This window comes from Pantherophis guttatus, chromosome 5 (assembly GCF_059756535.1).
Source record: "Pantherophis guttatus breed Tessera chromosome 5, ASM5975653v1, whole genome shotgun sequence".
Taxonomy (NCBI): Eukaryota; Metazoa; Chordata; class Lepidosauria; order Squamata; family Colubridae; genus Pantherophis; species Pantherophis guttatus.
Window position 1 is genome coordinate 1,045,739 of NC_142067.1, and position 16,254 is coordinate 1,061,992.

Consider the following 16,254-nt stretch of genomic DNA (forward strand, 5'->3'; position numbering starts at 1 on the left):
GGAGCCCGAATCCCCGGAACTGTAGCATATTCTCCAGGCAGAAACCCTCAGACCCCCACCTCAGCGGGCCCCCTCCCGTTGGATTTTATATGGTTTCGTCCGAGGGGAAATACAGAACTTGTTCGACGGTCCCTGAGAATCGCCCGCCCTCCGCCGCAGCTTCTGAAGGCGGCGATTGGGCGAGCGAGAGCCGAGGGCGGTGATTGGTGGGCGTCGGCGGAAGCGAGTTGGCGGTGAGGCGGGGGCAAGATGGCGGTGGTGGAAGTGGAGGTGGTGGGGGCGCCGCTGGAGCCCGGCGCCGACGAGGTGAGTTGCCGGCGGGAGTCGAGCGGGGAGGGGAGGGGAGAGAGGAGGAGGAAGGATGGTCCCCTTTCCCCAACAGCCCTGCGAGGCAGGCCTCTCGCCGATCCCGGTCTCTTCACAGCTGGCTAGAGCCTCCAGCGCCAGGGACAGTCTACCTGAGCCAGCAAACGAGCGACTCTGGCGGCCTCTCTCTTAAACAGGCCCCCGTATCCAGGCCAAGCACCCCCGGAAAAGGCCTTCGGCGTCTCTGGAGCGACCTGTCCCCCTGATGGCTGCTCCAGATCAGGACCTCCTGGGCTCTTGTGGCGGGGAGTCCCACAGGCCCTTGAAACTGCCAAGGGCCTCCTGCAGTGTTTCTCGAGGTTGACAGCTGGCATGGGGGTGGAGTTCAACTTCCGAGCCTTCCCCAGCCACCACTGCTGTCCCAATCCTAACCTCCTGGGCTCTCGTGGCAGGGAGTCCCGCAGTCCCTGCCAAGGGATGAAGCCACCAGGTGTCTATTGTAGTGTCTCTCCAGCTTGAAGAGGGCTGGACTTCGACTCCCAGAACTCCCCAGACAGCAAAGCTGTCCAAATTAGGACTGCCTGGGCTCTTGTAGCGGGGAGTTCCACAGTCCCTGCCGAGGGTCTACTGCAGGGTGTCCCGAGCTTTGACAGCTTGGAGAGGGCTGGACTTCAACTCCCAGAATTCCCCAGAAAAGTAGCTGGGGAATTCTGGGAGTCCAGCCCACTTCAAGCTGTCAAAGCTCGGGAAACCCTGTCCTTGTAGGATTCTCACTGGGTACCTCCCGCCTGTGCCGCCAGCCCTTCCTCTGCTCCCATGCTTCAGTTCCTTTCCCAGCCTGACCTGAAGCTATAATTGGAGCAGGAGCTGAAGAAAGAATGCTGACGGTCGTAACCCCCGTTCTCCTTTCTGGCTTTCCAGGGGCTCCTTCCCTTCCCTTCCCTTCCCTTCTCCAGCCACCTAGAATCGCCCGGCAGGCCGATGGGCCGCCTAGAAATCGAATCCCAAATTTTACAAAATGGAAAATTCCCCTGGCGCTTCCCGTTGGGTCCCCAAAGCTGATGGAAGGTGACATTCCTTCTCTTTTTAAAAGAAGCCAGAGGGATGACAGAGTCTGAGCAAGTCTTAGTATCGGGGTGCGTTTATCAGCCATGCTGTTCGCAAATTTAGGTAGCCCTCGACTTACGGCCACAATTGAGCCCCAGATTTCTGTTGTTAAGACAGTTGTTCATTGAGTTTTGCCCCCTTTTAATGATGTTTTTTGCTACAGTCTCCTGCTTGAAGGGGGTGGGGGTTGGTCTAGAAGACCTCCAAGGTCCTTCCCAGCCTTATTTCCAAACACCTGTGCAAACTCTTGGTCTGTTAGGTGGAGAAAATGTTGAAAGCCAATTATTGTGCGGCAACAATTGTGAGGGTTCTTTCCAGCGTCTTAGGAGGAGGAGAAGCTGTTCCTCTCCGATCACCAGAACCTGCTCAGCCAATGGCTGAGCTGTGCTTTACACGCCTTTGTAACCTCTGTGACTCACCGACACTCGGCCCTCCTCTCCTGTTAAGAGGGTGTGGGTGACACCTCCACCTGGCAATGGCAGCCCCCTTAGGGACGCAAAACAGTTTCTTACAACAGAATTATAGAATAACACTCTTGGAAGGGACCCTGGAGGTCCTCTAGTCCAGCCCCCTGCTCAAGCAGGAGAGCTTACACCATTTCAGACAAACGGCTGTCCGATCTCTTCTTAAAAACCTCCAGTGATAGCAAAGGAGGTTTTAATTCGCTGTGTCCCCGCTAAAAGAAGAGTTGACTAGCTTTTGTGAATAAAACTTGGATTTGTGATCCGTGATGTGCACAAGTAGGAGTCTTGCTCCTTCCTCCTGTGCTGGCAACAACCTTTGCACTACGTTTAGCCAGCTGTTTGGAATATAGTTTGGCTGCAGGGCTAGGCAGCTGTTGCTGGGCTTATCTCTGAGTAGGTGAAGTTGCAGGTGACAAGTACCTCTTGTTCCTTTCCTCGGGGGAACCTTTGGACCGCCAGTTTTCAACTTCTGCAAGGGCTTCTTTTTTCCCCAGTTTGACCTGGGGACTTGCTGACAAACTTTCTGCGAGGCCCTCGGTGCTCCGTGAGCCTGGTGGTTTTCTTACAGATGCTTCATTACTCAGCTAGGTGACATCATCAGTGCTGGAAGGGAGGGGGGTTGCAGACAGAGGAGGAGGAGGAGGAGATTTGGGGGGTCCTTGATGCTTTCCGCACTTGGTTATTTTCTTGCAGACGTCTCATGACCCAACTAGGGAACATCTTCAGCACTGAGGGAGGTGAACTAGTTGGATCACGAAACTTCCACAAGAAAACCTCCAAGTTCGTTGGAGTTGAACGTTGAACGACTCCACAGTCGTTGTTGTTGTTGTTGTCCTCCCTCTCCACAAATCCCATCATCCCCTTCTAACACTGATGAAGTTATCTAGTTGGGTCATGAAAAAAACCCCACTAAGCTCAGAGAGCACTCACAAAACTCACTTTGTTAGCAAGTCCCCAGTTCCATTCCCCACCATCCAAGTCAGAGCTGAAGAAGCTTCTTGGGTGAGAAGCAAAACGTCTTCAAAGAAAAAACGAGGAAGTCCAGTTGCCTCCTGAAAAAGCACCTTTGGGACAACCAGGACCTGGAGGAGGACTGAGAATAATCTCTACGGATCCCCAGTTCAAACTGAAAAAAACAATTATTGCAGGAGTTGGAAACCCCAGAGAGAAATATTCTGTCCATAAGCTATCTTCTCTGGCCCAAAGAATTCCCTGCCCCCTTTCCAACCCAGCATCCCTCTCTCTCACACCTGCCCATACTTGCCATTTGTGTGCTGTTGTAGCTGTCACAAATTGGGGAGTGGGGAGGAAGCCCTTTCAAGGGGGAAGAGTGCAGCAGAGATGTGTCTGGTGCCACAACATGTTTCATAAAAGATGCTGCTGTGCTAAAGGGGAGCCCATTTATTCCAGATGTGAACGGTTGGCCCTCTACAGTGTGAGGGACACTAAAGGCCATTCGGTCCGTGATCCTGGACCTCTACCTGCGGACGACCTGCTCCGTCTTTCAACTGTATGTTAGGATAGTTGTAAACTTCCCCCCCCCCACCTGTTGGTCAGCCCATCACCCTCTACAGAAGAGGTGAGCATCTCTGGCCTTCGAGTGAAACGCTGACCAGGCTCCTCCAGAGGCGAAGGTGGCCTGCCCAGGGCCTTGGTGGCTCAGCGGCTTCCACCTTCTGGCTTCCCTTGTGCTAGGCCTGCTATCCAGGGGCAAAAAAAGCAAAAGGCCTGGGGAAAAGGAGAGCCGGCTGGCCGGTGGTCCCTGCGGAGGCCAGGAATGCCACGTCACAATGAGGGTGGAATGTCTGCCCTTGGGAAGTTCTCGGATCTGAAAGGATTTAAAGATTGCTCAGAGGAGAGCCAGAGCACACTCTCTGAGTTGCTGTGATGGCTACCCTGCAGGTGAATGAAGTTCACAGCTATTCTAAAATCCACAGCACCCCATTAAGCCCCCCACCCCCAGGGGAGGTTCTGGGCTGATCTTGTTCTGTGGCTATGACCCTGGTGGTTTCTGAATCCTGGCGGACCCAAAGGCAGCTCTGGGAGATCCCCTGGGCTGAGACAGCAGGACCTCCTCCCTCGGGTGCAAACTGCTCTCTCTTGTTCTTTGCAGGTTGACCTCTCGCACCTGGACCCGGATGAGAGATGGAGGTGAGTGCAAGGCTGCCTGGCTACCTTCAGGACACCTGACGCCAGCTGTGGGGAAGCAGAGGGGCCAGGGAGCTCATCTTGCAAGACCCACCTCCAGCACGCTGCTGATATGTCTCTGTTTACTTATGGGGCTAGGATAGATGGCCTTGTGGGTGCCCCACCCTGTACTGGGGCTGCCCTATTCAGCCTGTGGATTCTCGGGTTGGAAGGGCTGCCTTTCATTCCCTGCTTTCTGGGCTCAAGGAAGATTGGCTGATGTTGTTGGCTTCCCAGAGTTCCTTCCTTCCTTCCTTCCTTCCTTCCTTCCTTCCTTCCTTCCTTCCTTCCTTCCTTCCTTCCTTCCTTCCCTTTCTCTCTCTCTCTCTCTCTTTCTTTCAATACTGTCCTTCTCCTTCAGAGAGGGACTCTGGGTAGTGTGCAATATAATCAACACGTAAAGTATAAAATTAGCACTAAAGCATTAAAATTAATTTCAGATTTTTAAAAAATTAAAATAAAATTGCGTTGTCCCATCACACACTCTCCACTTGAGTGGTTCTGACTCTGTCTTTGTGCTCCCGAGGCGGCCTGGTGTCTTTAGAAACCTGTGTGTGTGTGTGTGTGTGTGTGTGTGTGTGTGTGTGTGCGTGCGCGTGCGTGTTACGCAGCCAGACTGAACGGGTTGCCAGCTGCATTGGGAAGACTTGTGAGCTGGCAGGTGCTGCCTGTTGTGCGAGAGGCTGACCCGCCTGGCTCTCGTTTCAGGATCGAGCATGCCCGGATGCACGCCAAACACCGGGGCCACGAGGCCATGCACGCCGAGATGGTCCTCATCTTGATTGCCACGTTGGTCGTCGCCCAGCTGCTCCTGGTACAGTGGAAACAGAGGCACCCTCGCTCCTACAACGTAAGGCCGCTCCTTCAGGGTTGAACTGGGGGCTCCTGGGGGCTCTCTGAACTGGGTGGTTTTCCTGCAGACGTTTCATGACCCAACTAGGGAACCTCATCAGTGCTAGGAGGGACAGGAGCTGCAAAGAGGAGGAGGAGGAGAGTGGGGTCCTTGGTGCTCTCTGAGCTGTGCTGTTTTCTTGCAGACGTTTCATGACCCAACTAGGGAACCTCATCAGTGCTAGGAGGAGGTGGGGTTTATGGAGGAGGAGGATGACTATAGGGGCCTTGGTGCTCTCTGCAAGCAAAGTATCCAAATATAAACCGAGAGCAAATCCCCTTCCCTTCTAGCACTGATGATGTTCCCTAGTTGGGTCATGAAATGGCTGCAGGAAAACCACCGGACTTAGAAAGCACCAAGGACCCCACAGCCCCTTCCCCTCTTCCTCCTCCTCTTCCTCCGTGAAACGTCTGCGAGGAAGCCTCCCAGGTCCAAGAGCCCCAGGGACCTCACAGCCTAGAACCCTCTGCCTAGAATGCTCTCACTTGGATTCTTGCTGAATTTAACCCCTGGCCTAAATAGTAAGTCTTAAAAACCGTTCCAGTGGTCTGCCAGCTGCTGGCAAGCGTTAACTTCCAGCTCCTCTGCTAGGATTCTTTAAGGATTGTCTGAACGCTTCTGGGACGGACACAGGGTGGATTTGATTTAAATCGAGTTGATTTAAATGACAATTTAAATCATGATTTAAATCACTAGTAAAAAGGCTTGATTTAAATCAACTCGATTTAAATCATAATTTTTAAAGAGCAACTGTCATCTCTGCTACTCCTTTGACCCACTGTTGACTCACCAATAGTCCCAGTGTTGCAGAATATACAGCCTCCTGCTACATAACTAAGCTCCGTTTCATGCTGAATAAACTAAATTATTTATGTATCTTAAATAGAAAACTATCTTACGATAGATTTTTACCCCAAAAGTTTTTTATTAAAATAAATTGAGGTAAATTGAGGACCCAGTTTGTGGGGGCAAAAAGGTGACTTTGTATAAATATACAAAAAGTATGAAGGCTATTGCTTAACGCACTGTAAGCCGCCCTGAGTCTCCGGAGAAGGGCGGCATATAAATCAAATGTTTTTTAAAAAATCGATAAAAATAAAAAAAAATCTGATTTAAATCAAAAAAATCTGTTTTTTTTTTTTTTTTTTTTAAATCATTGATTTTTATCCACCCTGGATGGACACCTGTTGAGATGCAGCCCCTCGGGGAGGCTTCAAGCTGGCCCTCCCCTAACCTCTCTCCCCTCTCATTGCAGATGGTGACCCTCTTCCAGATGTGGGTCGTCCCCCTCTATTTCACCGTGAAGCTGCACTGGTGGCGGTTCCTGGGCATCTGGATTTTCTTCTCGGCCATCACGGCTTTCGTTACCTTCCGAGCCACCCGGAAGCCCCTTGTCCAGACCACCCCCAGGTGAGCCGGGGGAGGAAGGCTGCCCATCTCCTGCAGGGGGCGCTTTCCTGTTTGGGCTCCTTGGGGGGGGGGCAGAGGTCTTGGGACGCCGGTGAAGCCGGGGTCTCCTGCAAACAGAGACGGTGGCATCGGAGCGTTTGTTCTCTACTTCGGAGTGTTTTAATTACGCTCCTTGGCCAGCTGCCCACCCAGAGTCCATTAAAAAGTGGCTAAATGATTAACGTGCTAATGCAGAGTTTCTCAACCTTGGTAGCTTGAAGATGGGTGGACTTCAATTCCCAGAATCCCCCAGCCAGCAGCGCTGGCTGGGGGATTCTGGGAGTTGAAGTCCACCCATCTTCAAGCTTCCAAGGTTGAGAAACACTGCGCTAATGGAATACAGGTAGTCCTCGACATATGAACACAATGGAGCCCAAAATTTCCGTTGCGAAGCAAGACAGTTTTTCAGTGAGTGTAGCTCCATTTTACGACCTCTCCTGCCACGGCTGTTAAGTGAAACACCCCAGTTGTTGTTCGTGACCCGGTTGTTAAGTGAATCTGGCTTCCCCATTGACTTTGCTTCTCAGGAGGTCGCAGAAGGAAATCACGTGACCCCGGGACTCTGCGACCGTCGTAAATATGAACCATATCGTAAATACTTGCAAGGCATCTGAATTTTGATCGCGTGACCAGGAGGAGGATGCAACGGTGGTTAAGTGTGAAAAACGGTCATAAGTCACTTTTTAAAGTGCTGTGGTAACTTTGAACGGTCACTAAACGAATGGTTGTAAGTCGAGGACTCCCTGTAACGTGGACAGAGTCCCTGAAAGAGCTCCGTTGGTGGGTTTTCCTTCTGCCGGTGTCAGGGAAGAGCGGAGGCGGTGGTTTGCTCAGGGACCTGACTGGTCTCCCCTGTGGCCCTTTGAGGGGGGGGCAAAGACAGAGGGCCGCATTGCAGGACCCACAGGCAGCCGTGTCTGTGCAAAAGCAGGTAGTCCTCAAGGTACAGCCATTCGCGGACTTCCGGTTTGCTAGCTTCGGCAACGACGGTGCCTTTTTAAGCACCGCCAGCCCTGCCACCTGTAGAGCCGCCTCGCGATTGAGAAGCGGCTCGAAAACTCCGACCTCCCCAGGCAAAGTCATTGCGGAGGGGGAGCCAGATTTCGCTCAGTGACCATGGGGTTCACTTATCCGTGGCCAAAAAAATTGGTGGGGATTCACTTAACCGTCTGGCTTACCGACAGGAATTCTCTTCCCAATTGTGGTGGTAACTCCAGGACTGCCTGTATGAGAAACTCTCCAGTCAGTGAAATCTATAGGTTCGTTTATACAGTTAGTCCTTGACTTACAACAGTTTGTTTAGTGTCTGTTCGAAGTTACAACGGCACTGGAAAAAGTGACTGAGGACCACGTTTCCCACTTATGGCCCATGGCCACCTCATCAAAATTCAGACGCTTGACCACTGGTTTCATATTTATGACGGCCCCAGTGTCCCGTGATCCCCTTTTGTGACCTCCTGATAAAGTTAATGGGGAGGACAGACTCACTTAACAACCGTCCCTGTAATTTAACCAGCGCAGGGATTCACTTACCAACTATGGCAAGAAAAGTCATAAAATAAGGCAAAACTCACTTAACAACTGTCTCGCTTAGCAGCAGAAATCTTGTGCTCAGTTGTGGTCATAAGTTGAGGACTGCCCGTACGTTTATGTCATCACATTTGAAGGCTGCTTAAGATCCTGAACTTTACCTTGTTTAGGGCTGACTTTGAATTCCTTCCTCTGGCTGGGCAGTTTCCAGTTGGGTTAATATTTTTTGTAACTGGCCAGTGGCAAATGATGCGCTTTCCTTTTCACGGGATATTTATCTCCCTTTTCTGGGATACCTTTGGCTTCCGGCCGCTGCCATGCATTGGTTTGAAAGAGGAGAGGAGGGTGGCATTTCCATCTGCAGAGGCAGGAAGAGGTCCTGGTTGATAGCTCTGAGCCTGGCGTGTTTTTGTTCTCCTCCTACAACTAGATTGGTCTACAAGTGGTTCCTCCTCATATACAAAATCAGCTACGCCACAGGCATCGTGGGCTACATGGCTGTCATGTTCACCCTCTTTGGACTTAATTTATTATTCAGGTGAGAAAAATCCATCTCTCTTGCACATACACACACCTGTAGTTCACAGGTGAAAATGGTGGGGCAGGGGGAGGAGGAGGAGGACGGTGGGGTCCTTGGTGCTCTCAGAGCTTGGTGGTTTTCTTGAATGAAACAGACCTTTCATTACCAAACTAAATAACATTATCAGTCCTAGAGAGGAGGGGTATTTGTGGAGGGGAGGACGGTGGGGTCCTTGGTGGTTTTCCTGCAGAGGTTTTATTACCCAAAGTAGGTGACATCATCAGTGCTAGCGCTAATTTAATCATCATACTTTGCACCATGAACAATTGGGGGCCGTCTAGAGGACTCCTGAGCCCCAAAGGGCACCTCTGGCAAAGCAGGGATTCTTGGAGCCAAATAGCCTGAGCTCCAGGCAGGGCTTCTTAAGAGTCCTGGGTTCGAAGCCTCCCTAGCCCCAGCTTGAAAGCTCAGGCGTCGAGGTCTGCCTGTCTGGGGCAGGGTCCTCTCCGTGGCTGCCACGGAGGTTTCTAAAATCTCTCTCCCCCCCCCTCACCCCATGGCAGAATTAAACCAGAAGACGGCATGGATTTTGGGATCTCGCTCCTGTTCTACGGCCTCTACTACGGAGTCCTGGAACGGGACTTTGCGGAAATGTGTGCGGATTACATGGCCTCCACCATCGGGGTAAGACCCTCAAAGGGGGAGGTGGCTCTGGGCTGGGCTGGGGCTTGTTTGAGGAAGAGGGAGGGGTGGGGAGGGGGCTTGGCCTTCCCTGCCCCTTGAGACCCTCCCTCCCCTGTGCTCTGCCTGCCTTTTCCCCAGCCACGGCTCCCCTCCTCCCCCTCGGCCTTTTTGGCCCACACTGCCCTCACTCCAGATGTGCTTGGCCTGGGAACAGCTGTGGAGGGTGGGCCGCCTTGGTGTCAAAGGACCATCTGCAGTGGCTTCCTTCAACCACAGTCTCAGTCAGCAGTCTCAAGCTTGGCCCCTTTAAGACTTCGACTCCCAGAATTCCCCAGCCAGCTGTGAGGAAGAAGGAAGGATAAAGGACAGATGAAGAAGGAAGCAAGAAGAGAAGAAAGGGAGGAGAGGAAGGAAGATGAAAGGGGGGATGGAAAAAAGGAAGGAGGGAAAGGAGGAGAGAAAGTGTGAGGGGGAAGTAAAGAAAAATGGAAGCAAGGAAGGAGGAAGGAAGGAATGATAGAAGAGAAGAAAGGGAGGGAGGGAGGGAAGGAAAGGAAAGAAAGAAAGAAAGAAAAAGAAAGAAAGAGAAAGAAAGAAAGAAGAAAGAAAGAAGGAAGGAAGAAAGAAAGAAAGAAAGAAAGAAAGAAAGAAAGAAAGAAAGAAAGAAAGAAAGAAAGAAAGAAAGAAAGAAAGAAAGTGAGTCTGCTGGCTGAAGAAGTTGGGAGTTGTAGTCCATCCGTCTTCAAGTGGGCGAGGTTGAGAAGCTGATCTAAGGAGCGCAGAGGGACTTTGGCCCCTAGGTGGCACTCTAGCTCTTCCTCCTTTCCCGTGGGGGGGGGGCCTTTGGGCGGGTGGGGCAGTGCCTGAAGGGCGGTGGCTTCTGGGCCCCGCAGTCCCTTGGGGGGAGCTGAGCCCCCCCATCAGCCTGGCTCTCCCCGGGGCAGTTCTACAGCGCCTGCGGGATGCCCACCAAGCACCTCTCGGACAGCGTCTGTGCCGTCTGCGGGCAGCAGATCTTCGTGGACGTCAACGAGGAAGGGATCATCGAGAACACCTACCGGCTCTCCTGCAACCACGTGTATCCTTCCACGGATGGGGGGGGGTCTCGTGGCAGGAGGGAGGGGGGAGCAGCTTCCAGGGGCTGCAGTACACACTCCCCCACACGCACACAGGCATCCCTGTGGTCACGTGATCAAGAGTGGGGCCCTCGGCAACTGACTCACACTTGCGACGGTTGCTGTGTCCCTGGGGTCACGTGATCCTCTTTTGCGACCTTCTGACAAGCAGAGTCCATGGGGGAAGCCAGACTCACTTAACCACCGCCTTGCTATCTTAACAAGTTAAGTGATTCGCTTAACAACAGTGGCAAGGAAGGTCATAAAATGGGTCAAAACTCGCTTAACAACCGTCTTGCTTAGCAACAGAAATTTTGGAAGCCGCAACGGTCATAAGTGAAAAACTGGCCCTGAGTCCCTTTTTCCAGTGTCACTTCGAATGGTCACTAAGCGAACAGTTATAAGTCGAGGACTGCCTGTGGACCCACTGACCAGCCTTCAGAGGTTGGGTCACTCAGGCACGGGGGCCCCCCCAAGCACCCCTCAAATGCCGCCCAAGGGGCTCCTCCCGAGTCCAGCTCTTGCCCCTGCCCCCTCCTGCCCCACAGCTGCTGGCCGAGCGTGGAGGGCCCTGCAGGGAAGGCCCATATGGGGGGGGAGGGGCTTTTTCCCTTGAGCGTCTCTCTCCCTCCGGGGCAGGCTGGTCCGTGTGCACAATGACGGTATCCCCTCGGCTTCCCTTGCGTGACACACGTGTGGGGAGGACCAGGGCTTGTGGGAACTTTCCCGGGGCCGTAAGGGGAAGCCACAGGGCCATGACTCAGCCCCTCCCCCCACCCCCCCGGGCTTTCCCCTGACTCATCCCCCCCACCCCCCAAAGGGACACCCCAGGCAGCCCAAGAAGACCAGGACGGAAACAACAACGATCCTAAGGAGGAGCCAGAGGACGGAGAGTCCTCGAGTTACGGCCACAGTCGAGTCCAAAACTTCTGCTGCCAAGTGAAACATTTGTTGAGTGACATTTTTGCCCTGTTTTACAACTTTTCATGCCACCGTTATTAAGTGGATCACTGCAGTTGTTAAGTTAGTAACATGGTCGTTAAGTGAATCCGGCTGCCCCGCTGAACGTGGCTTGTATGAAGGGGGTCACGTGACCGTGGGGGGATGCTGCCACCGTCGTAAGTCCATGCCAGTTGCTGAGCCTCCGACTTTGCATCCGGGGACCCTGCAACGGTTGGAGGTGTGAAGAGCGGTCAGGCGTGACTTTTTTCAGTGCTGTTGTAACTTCAAACGGCCACTAAAGGAGCCGTTATAAGTCGAGGACTCCCATGCTGTCCATGCTCTGAGCTGGGCCTAGGCTGGTGCTCCCTGATTTGGGCCCTCCCCCTGGGCTGACCTGTAACCCCCAGATGCCCGGAGAGCATGGGACTTGTAGTCCCCCAGCCTGGCAAAGCGCTGGGGTTGGGTGTGGGGGAGGGTCCCCTCCGTGCCCTGGAAGCCCCACCTGTGCTGCTGGGGGCCAGCCTGGGTCCTGGAGGGAGGGGCCCCTGAGTGGGGAAGGGGAGAGACGGCCTGGATTCCTTGGCGCCTCCGAAGGAGCCGCTGAGAGGGGAGCAGGGCCTGGCCTCCTCCTGCCTCCCACGCGGCTCTTTGGCCATGGCTGCAATGCACAGCCCTGTGGTGACTCATGGGCCTGTGGCAGAGCAGTCACAGCCCACGTGGGCAGCTCACTCCCAGGGCGCCTCCTCCTCCTCCTCTTCCTCCTCCTCCTCCTCCTCCTCCTCCTCCTCCTCTTCCTCCTCCTCCTCCTCCTCCTCCTCCTCCTCCTCCTCCTCCTCCTCCTCCTCTTCCTCCTCCTCCTCCTCCTCTTCCTCCTCCTCCTCCTCTTCATTCTCATCCTCCTCCTCCTCCTCCTCCTCCTCCTCCTCCTCCTCCTCCTCGTGGGGATCAAACCTCCTTTGGGATCCTGAGCTGGAGGACTGTTTGGGTCCGGCTGGAGCTGCTCACCCAGTCAGGATGCCTCCACAGTTGGGGGGGGGGTGGGGCAGGATGTTGGATTGGGCCAAAGCCTTAGTTCAGATGGGGGTCTCTGGGCTTAGTTGTTTCCAGACAGACATTTCATGACCCAACTAGGCAACGTCATCAGCGCTAGAAGGGATGGAGGAGGACTGGGGGGTCAACTAGGAAACATCAGTGCTAGCAATAAGGATCATAGCACTGATGGTCTTCCATAGTTGGGAGCACCAAGGACCTCCCAGTTCTCCTCCTCCTCCTCCTCCTCTCCACAGCCCTCCCTTCCCTCCCTTGCAGCCCTGATGATGTTCCCTAGTTGGGGACTGAGACGTCTGCAAGGAAAGAGCCCCGCTCAGAGGGCACCAAGGGCTCCCCCTGGGCTTCTTTTCTGTCGACTTCTGGATCCCGTCCGCCCCCCGTTTGCTCCTTGACCCTCCGCCCGCCCAGCTTTCACGAGTTCTGCATCCGGGGCTGGTGCATTGTGGGGAAGAAGCAGACCTGCCCGTACTGCAAGGAGAAAGTGGACCTCAAGCGGATGTTCAGCAATCCGTATCCTTCCTCTCTCGCCATTGGGACCCCCGCCCACCCCCCGGCTCCCCCAGATGCCCTGGGTGCCCCTCCCAACCCGTATTCTCTCTCTTGCTGGCACCTGCCCCCCAAGAGTCTCCACTCAAATCGTTTCCAGGCGGTGCGCTCAGAGTTTCCCCGTGGCCCTGCAGGCCCGTCTCTCACCCGGGGTGGACAAATGACCACGGTCGAAGGTTGATTGCTCTGACCCATTGATGCGGGGCCTTGAATGCTAGGCTACAGAGGCAGAGGGTGGGATGGTGGCCTGTTGACCCCACGTTAGCCTGGTGGCTTCCCTTGGCCTTTTACCCCACCCCCCCACCCACCCCTGGGCCACATCTGGCCCCTTGGCTGTCCCTGTCCGTCCCGTGGGGGCTGCTTTCATTTTGAAGCTGTCTCGTAATTTCTTTTTTTTTCCAATTGGCCTATTGGCATACAAGGGTGGCCATGCACCTTCAGCCCTCCAGGAGGGTCCCGTGGCCCCTTGGGGAAATGAATTGCCCACCCCATCTAAGGCGTGGTGGCTCAGTGGCTTAAACCAGGAGTCCCCAACCCCCAGGGCCGCAGCCCAACACCGGGCCTTGAGCCCTTTGGAAGCAGGCCGCAGGAGTGGCGGCTGAGCACGCGCACATCCCCACTTGTGCAAGCAGCAGCCGAGCGTGTGTGCATTCACTCCCACTTGCATGACCAGCAGGTGCGTGCGCCCACCGCTCGTGCAGAACCTCCCCTCTATCCCCCCCCTCCCACCGAAAAACCGGAAAGCTTGGGGAACTCTGGCTTAAAGGACCCTGGAAAAGGTCTATCCTTGGGCGGTTTGAGTCCTGCCACTGCGTGATGGGGCGAGTTCCCATCACTGGCCTCGGCTCCTGCCAACCTAGCAGTTCAAAAGCATCTTACTTGCAAGTAGATAAATAGGCAGCCCTTTGGTGAGGAGATAACATGTTCCCGTGTTTTGCTGCACACTCTCTGCGCTGTGGTCGTGCTGGCCACGTGACCACTGAACATCTTCCGACAGCACCGGCTCAACGGCCTTGAAACGGAGGGCCTGAAAGTCACCTACGAGGAGCGAGAGAAACCCGCAGGGACTATTTTACCTTTTATTTTTACTCGGCCTTAACTCCGCCTTGCAGCTGGGAGAGGCCGCACGTGATGTACGGACAGCTGCTGGACTGGCTGCGCTACCTGGTGGCGTGGCAGCCGGTCATCATCGGACTGGTGCAAGGGATTAACTATATCCTGGGGCTGGAGTAGCCCCCCATCCCCCGGTTCCTGCCCCAGAGCCAGAACGCCCTGGGGAGCCGGGCTCTCGAGCCGCCCGGCCCAGGACGCCTTGGGAGCCCCAGGAGAAGTGTTCTCGGTCACTTTACCTCTCAGGACCGTGGCCTCCGGCCCAGTGCTGCTGCGCCACAACCCCAGACGGACTCTGCGCACGAGGAGCACCCCCGAGGCCGGCTTCTGCTGCTTGCAGGATGGGAGGGAGGGGGTCTCCCTCTTTCCTTTTTCCTTTCTTTTTTTTTTTTTTTTTAGCAAGAAAGAAAATTATTTTAACGAGCCTATCGAAACATCTTTTTATTCCTGATGCAAAAGGAAATGGATGTTTCCCTCTGGCATCGCCCCTTTGGGCCAGGCCTGCCCCCGCCCCCTCCTCTTGGCCGCCTCTGGAGGAGGTCGAGAGGCTCCTGCCCTGTTCCCCAGCCCCATCATCCCCAGCCAGCCCAGGGGGTTCCCGTCCTCTGTCGACCAAACCCCGAGTCTGGGTTTCCTCCATTTCTCCTGCCCTCCTTGGGCCTTCAGCAGGAGGGGCCCCAGCCTGAATTTTGGGGGAGAGGCTCCTCTGCCTTCCGCACTCTCCCCTCTAAATGTCTCTTGCGAATGGTTCCTAGTCAAACCCGGGACTTTTCTTGCCTGCCCGTTAGACCGGTCGAGCTTTGGAAGTAGCAGCTCAAAAACGTGGTCAGCCGTTGTCTTTCTCTCCCCTAAACAAGCCAACCTGCCAGATTGAGGGGTTCGGGGGGCATCGGCTCCTCTCCTCTCCCTCCACTTCGCCAGGAGGAAGCAACACCGTGCTGCGTTCATCCCAACGTCGCTGAGAAGTCCTGCTCAATCCAAGGATTGCTGGGTGGCCTCCCATCCTCACCACTGTCTGGTTATTTTGGGGGCTTGGCGTGGCAGCGTTCGGTTTAACGAACAGCGGTGTTAATGCGGGGAAGGAGAATAAAGCCAGGAGCTGCTTTGGCGCATTTTAACTCCAGGAGATCGGTGCAAATGGGTGGGGGGCAGGTGGCCCTTGACCCAGGAAGAGAGGAAGTTGCTCCCACCCAACCCTCCTCACACCTGGGTCTGTATCGGGGAGGTGGGCATTGCGTAGAGCTCCTTTCTCTTAGCCCCAGATGAGAGGAGGTGAGATGCCTAGCCAGGCAGATCCCCTTCCGCACAGGGGCTCCCGGACCCCTTGCAAGGGGATGACCTCACCCTGTCAAGGACAGGCTCCAGGGTCTCCAGAAGGTTGCTCCCCATCACCACCTATGCAGCGGCCGAAATACCGGGTGCCTCCACAGGGGACGGGGGTTCAGTTGTGGGGTGCATCTCTCTGGCTCGCCACTCACAGGACAAGGGCCAGGCTGTGTCTCTGCCACTTTGTGGCTCTCGCTTTCCTGGGCATCAGCCCATAGGGGAAGCTTTGCAGCCGGTCACAGCCTCTCCCTGATCCCCACGAATAGGGGGGTGATGGGCTTCCCTGGATCACCAGGAAAGGGGTCCAGATGCAGAGCTCTCTCCAGCAAGGGGAGGAAGCTGGGACGGTTGGGGGGGGGGTGTCATTCCTAACCATGGTTGGCATCCCTCCAGATGTGTCCAGTACACATACACACACACACGCAGCCTGGCCCCCCTGTGCAACCTACTGCCAACGGGGAACTTTCTTGTAGACAAATCCTTAAAAACTCAAAAGAGTGCAGATGGATTCCCCCCCCCCCTTTTGAAACAATGTAATAAATACTGCTAAATTGCTTTTTCCTTTTGTTTTTGCAACTGGCCTGGAGATCATTGTTGCTTTGGAAATTTTTGTTTTCTTTGATTTCCCAAGCCACCCAACTCAGCCAAGGCTTAGGAAAATCAAAGGAGAGAACGGAAAGAGGCAGCGACTCTGTCTTAGGAGCAAAAGACATCTATGTGCAAATCCATTTGGGAGGATTTCCAGAAGAAACATTTGGGGTCTTTATAGGCCTCGGCTGGGATTTTTGCAAAGAGGCTGGATTTAAATAGATTTCCATTTAAATAGATTTTTAATCAAATGTTTCTCAATGTCAGCCACTTTAAGCTGCGTGGTCCTCAACTCCCAGAAATCCCCAGCCAGGAAGAGGGCTGGCTGGCTCCAGGCGTCTTAAAGCGGCTGACATTGAGAAAACACAAGTTTAGCCCACCTTGGCAGACTCTGCAGAGAGATTTCCTATTTTGCCTGCTCCCAAAGCCGAGTTTATT

At 54.4% G+C, this 16,254-nt stretch overlaps 1 protein-coding gene across 1 annotated transcript; it reads left to right on the forward strand.

Moving 5' to 3' along the window:
- The first annotated feature begins 178 nt into the window (after positions 1 to 178).
- On the forward strand, positions 179 to 15,783 carry RNF121 (ring finger protein 121). Its single transcript, XM_034435911.2, has 9 exons — positions 179 to 306; positions 3,991 to 4,028; positions 4,773 to 4,914; positions 6,212 to 6,366; positions 8,366 to 8,473; positions 9,019 to 9,139; positions 10,084 to 10,217; positions 12,655 to 12,756; positions 13,905 to 15,783. The coding sequence occupies exons 1-9, from the start codon at positions 250 to 252 to the stop codon at positions 14,023 to 14,025; spliced, it is 978 nt and encodes a 325-aa protein (XP_034291802.1). The 5' UTR covers positions 179 to 249; the 3' UTR covers positions 14,026 to 15,783.
- The last annotated feature ends 471 nt before the right edge of the window (positions 15,784 to 16,254 follow it).

What these genes read in the sequence shown, in the direction of transcription:
- RNF121 (XM_034435911.2), top strand. Translation starts at nt 250, where the DNA reads ATGGCGGTGGTGGAAGTGGAGGTGGTGGGGGCGCCGCTGGAGCCCGGC. An exon ending in TGGAGCCCGGCGCCGACGAG is followed by an intron (nt 307 to 3,990) that starts GTGAGTTGCCGG and finishes TGTTCTTTGCAG; the next exon opens with GTTGACCTCTCGCACCTGGA. An exon ending in AAGCGGATGTTCAGCAATCC is followed by an intron (nt 12,757 to 13,904) that starts GTATCCTTCCTC and finishes TCCGCCTTGCAG; the next exon opens with CTGGGAGAGGCCGCACGTGA.